Below are 5,009 nucleotides of genomic sequence, written 5' to 3'. Positions count from 1 at the left end.
ATATATATAATTACCGCAAAGTATCATATTAGACTTTACACAAATAATTTTGAATGTAACACAACAGAAATAAAGAAAAATGTCATAAAAGACATAGCGACTACATGAATACCCAATAATTATTGTCAAAATACACTGAAAAAAAACTGGTTACACGAAATTCCAGCAAATAAAATTGAACAGCATAAAATTCTTGCACTGAATACACAAATAAAATCAAGGAACCAAAGATGCAAACATTATTTTAGCAAAACGTTTAGGTGAAATTAAAGAAAGATTTGATTTAAGAATTATAAATAACAATCCATGAATGCACCCAAAAATGCATTATTTAACTGTCACAATTTTAGCTATAGATGCGGAAATATAATTAAACATTACTAGAAAAAAATCATTCTAATTGTAATAAAAATATTATTTAATTATTAATGTTGGCAACTCGTTAGCTGATTTTGAGTCAAACTACTATCAAAATTGAGATATTTGAGAAAATGTTTTGCAGTATATTATTTTTCAGAAATAAATTATTCACAATGAACCCGGATAATTTTCGAATCAACACTTCAACGGTTGAGAAAATAAATAGCCATTAAATTCCTGATAAAGTATAATAGAATCCCAGCAAATAATAGAAACCTATTATTATTCCACGAACATATAGTCAATATATTAATAGACTGATGCAGTCTTTCATCTCGGAGTGCACGTCCAAAATGCAAATGCAACAGGGAATAATGCGATTTACACGCCCGCATCCGCTGCACTCACTCTTAATGAGCGATTAAAATTTACATAAAAGGCGATGCTATTAAAAAGAACATGAGCAAAAATTTACAGAGGATTGAAGTACGACTTTCGAACTCCCGCCACGAGGACTCCGGGAAGAAAAAGCCTCAATAATAAAGCATGGGAATACTCACCTGACGCGAATTTTCAAAGGAAGTTCTCAATTTCTTTTGTCAAGGAATTGATGTAAAACTGGAATTCCAGCGAAACGTAAAGAGTACAAAAAGTGTCTTTTATATCAATTTGTAATCCTTGTTTCAATCCATCATCAAAATAACAACGAACAATAATAGAATTCTTTAACGTATGTATATAAAAATAATACCGTCACCGAAGAGATTTAAAAAAAAAAAGAAGTTATACTTTCATAAGAAATGCAATCGGGTTCTTCAATACAGTTTAAATAATTTACTTATTCAATGTCTGGAAAAAATATTTTTGCTTTGTATGACATTTTTACTATCATTTTTGACATAAAAAAATCTTTATGAGATCTGTGTTATCTTTGGAATATGTCGAAAAATTTGTTTCGTATAAAAATAATTTAACTATTTTTGTACCGAATGTCCTACAGTATCATTTAATAATGTTGCTCTTGCCCCTATCGAACCGATCTTCTACCTTTGACTACATCTGGACAAACAACTAACCTGGAATCCTCACACAAGATTGAAAAGACAGGAAACTGTACGTCGATTTCAACCATTACAACACTTACTAGACAAACGGTATAAACTTCCATTTTTTAAGAAAAGGCTGATCTATATGAATGTAATAAGACCAATCTGGACATACGGAGTTGACCTTTGAGGCTCCACTAAGCCTTCAATCCCTCTTGTATCCAATCCTTACAATCCAAAATCCTTAATGCTCCTTACTTTATCACAAGTAAAATCATAAAGATCCTAATGTTGCATATGTAACCGATCTAGGCCGAACCAAATATCAATCCTTCCATTATAAACATTCTAACCATCGAAAAGCTCTAGTTTCTAACATTGCTTCTTCTTCAATTTCTGACAATCCTCCGAGCCGCTTGAAAAGAAGATGGCCACGAGACTTGCTAATGTAAAAACGTTTAAATTGAACAGAACCTATGACGCAACCATCTCATTTGATATTCGATGTATCATTTATATTTCCGAATATATCTAAAATATTGTGAGACGGTTATATAATTTATGTTTGTGACAATGTTCGTCAAAGTCGCTTCTGTAAATATAACATGATACACCGCAAAGTAATCGCTGTTAACAAAGTCCCTAAAATTTAGCAGATTCGACCATCTTAATGACTCAAAGCATTACTTTTCCATTGAATATTGCACATTTGTACCAAGCTTCAGGTTGATTGGATTATCAAAAGTTATCTATAATATGATAGATAGAAATAATGGCTAATAAAAATGCTATATGATTTGGTAACTAATTTATAATTTTTAATGACATAACTTACTTTTCGGAGTTCCGAAACCAATAGCGTACTCTTCCCAAAGTCTGTTGAACTGAACTGATCCGTCTTTCCTCCTCTGGACAACAGTCCATCCGGATTCACAGGCAACAAGCCGGGGCCTACCACCAAGACTGATCATCTGGAGGCTAAGGCCATCGCTTCCTCGACAATCTATTACAAAAAACCGTACAGAAATTAATTGTTTACAACAAATGTTATCATGAATAATATATGTATTGAAATATTTACCATGAGAAAGTGCTTGAAGGTTGTCTTCGTATTCGGAAATAATTGCGTTCAGTTTAGAAACTACCTCTGTAGGATTATCACCAGACTAAAAAATAAAGGTATTTCAGTTTAATTTTTTATTAATCATAATTTGTTTAAATTTTAATAATTTATATATTTACAATAAACAACTCTTAAATAATTGTTCCCCTATAAAAATAACTAACAAAAAAAATTGGACTTATAATTTTTTACTCCTGAAGACACTTAAAGCTAGACACATTTTTAATAAATTTTAACCTGAGAGTACAGAAAAATTACGCATTGATTTTTTAAAAATAATAAATAACATTTTTTCAAGGCAAATTTATAATCGAAATTATGATTCTTCAAGGCTTCCAAATTCCTGAATTATTAATTCCGTAGACACAAGGCAACCCCCGGATATAGGGGAGGGCAATATGGAAGTACCAAGACGGGGGTATGCTAACGATTTCCGATCCCCTTAGACCATCATCAGTGACCCTCCAATCTATTTTTCAAAGGCCTCCTGCACCCTCTGTGCAGATATCGGCCATTTTCGGGCGTGTACCCAACCTTCCAGAGGAGCTTCTACGGTAGGAAGAAAGACGTGGAAGGCTCATTAGCAATACGTGTGCGCAAATGCGGTTGTTTGCCTTGGTGGTTTTGCCGACGTTTTTAGGCCTTCGTGTTAATTAGCACTGACCCGGAGGCCTGGTCGAAAAAGAGAACTCGGTTTTATACAGACGCCACAGTAGCATAATCAAGTCTATAAAAGCCTGTTGAATTTTTTTTTCTAATGACAGCGATTACCGGAAAATAAAACTACTGATTTTGCACTAAATTGTATAAATACACACATACTTGAGTAACTTGCAACTTGAGTTGTATAAATATTAAGCTGCCTAAATTTTTTTTTATTATCGATATACTATTGTCTTATGTGTTAATTGAAACTTTTTGACATTAGGGAAATATATTTCATTTTATTTTTATTCATATTTTATAAAGATTTCTAAATTAATATTTAGAATCAAACATGTTTATTTTGTATTGTTTATACCAATAAACTTTATTACTGTACATATTGCTTATAATTGTCAAACCTATACAATTTCGAAATACTTATGCATACTTTTTAATTTAAAATTTTCTTTCAATCACTATGGTTAATAATTTGATTTGAGAAATCTCATTGACATTTGATAAAATGTCTAAATAATTTACCCCCTCTAAAAACAGTTGGGGAAGCTAGGAAAGGTAATATAACGTGTATAATGGAAGGTCAGTTGTGAAAGAAATTAATTTTCAAATTATTCTCAATATGAAGTCGTGTTGAGATGAAATTTCTGAAATTAATTGAATTAAATACGGCCTCATACGTGTGTCATATAATTTCTTTGACAGAACTAACTGGAGAGCCTGATTTCACTAATGCTACTTTAAAATTCATCATAAGCCGTTAATTTGTTTCTGAAGTTGGATACTAATGTTTCCAGAAATTATTGTAGCAAATTTAAAGTATAAAAAAAATACGATTTAGCCTCCCCCCCCCCAAAAAAAAAGAGAGAGCATTTACCATGAAATAATCATCAATCAAATGTCAAATTATTTATTTTTCTATCATATCATTAAAAATTCTGGCTGGGCAGGAAATTGTTTTCTGTTACACTGTAGCCGTGAGTCAACTCCTGTGGGTTCTTGGAGCCCTCCTGACGTCCACCCAGCAGCCTCTTAAATTGGGTACCCTTAATTGGGTAAAAATCTGGCGGTCGAGCGTGATTTTGACCAAATCATCTCCTTGCACAACCGTTGGTACAGTAACAGTACTTTCATACAAAGTACTGAACCCTTAACCCTTCATGGGTTTTAGCGGTACAGATTTTAATTTTTTTATTTTTAATCGTTAAAAATGAGTAAATTAAATAAGGTAACTAAAACTTCTGAATATTTTACACTAAAAAAACGTCGATATGAAGTATTGAAAGACATGAATTCACTTCTATTAAATCTATGACACATTTTATTTTCTAAATTTCATTATTTATATTAATATTTATATTATATTAATATTTATATTATATTATTTATTACTAAATACTAAGGATGAGAAGATGTATACAAACCTTTACTTTTTGGTGCTTGAACTTCATCATTTTTACGGAGCTCACTTTTTCTTGCATCGATGACATACTTGAACTCAAAGCTTGGACTGTCATCTTCTGACTTTTCTGTAAAAACATTATTAATAATTTATTTACTAGCATATAACTAGAAAAAAAAGAAGACATAATTAATCATAAAAAGTGTACTTCTAATTAAAACTAAATAAGCATTTGATGCTTTGTCAACATCAGGGCCTGGAATTTGAATAAACCAATTAAATAACTTTTTTTAAATTTATGTTTAACATTTATGTTTTAGATTAAGTTTATTTATAAAAGAATTATAAACAAGATGGTAATTTCTAAAAATACTAATACATATAATAAATAAAGAACTCTTTGTGATTTTTGAAAAAA

The 5,009-nt window shown here is 31.0% G+C and overlaps 1 protein-coding gene across 1 annotated transcript in view; it reads right to left on the bottom strand.

Moving 5' to 3' along the window:
* sca (scabrous) overlaps positions 1–5,009 on the bottom strand; it is a gene marked incomplete in the record, with an annotated part of 146,762 nt that overhangs the window by 12,440 nt on the left and 129,313 nt on the right. Inside the window, 3 exon segments of the mRNA XM_024361135.2 lie at positions 2,242–2,409; positions 2,488–2,572; positions 4,614–4,718. Coding sequence (XP_024216903.2) covers positions 2,242–2,409; positions 2,488–2,572; positions 4,614–4,718 — 358 coding nt within the window.

This window comes from Halyomorpha halys, unplaced genomic scaffold, assembly GCF_000696795.3.
Source record: "Halyomorpha halys isolate HHAL.00 unplaced genomic scaffold, Hhal_1.1 Scaffold330.1, whole genome shotgun sequence".
In the NCBI taxonomy this organism is placed as follows: Eukaryota; Metazoa; Arthropoda; class Insecta; order Hemiptera; family Pentatomidae; genus Halyomorpha; species Halyomorpha halys.
The sequence above is the reverse complement of the archived record's forward strand: the minus strand, read 5'-3'. Positions and strand labels throughout refer to the sequence as shown.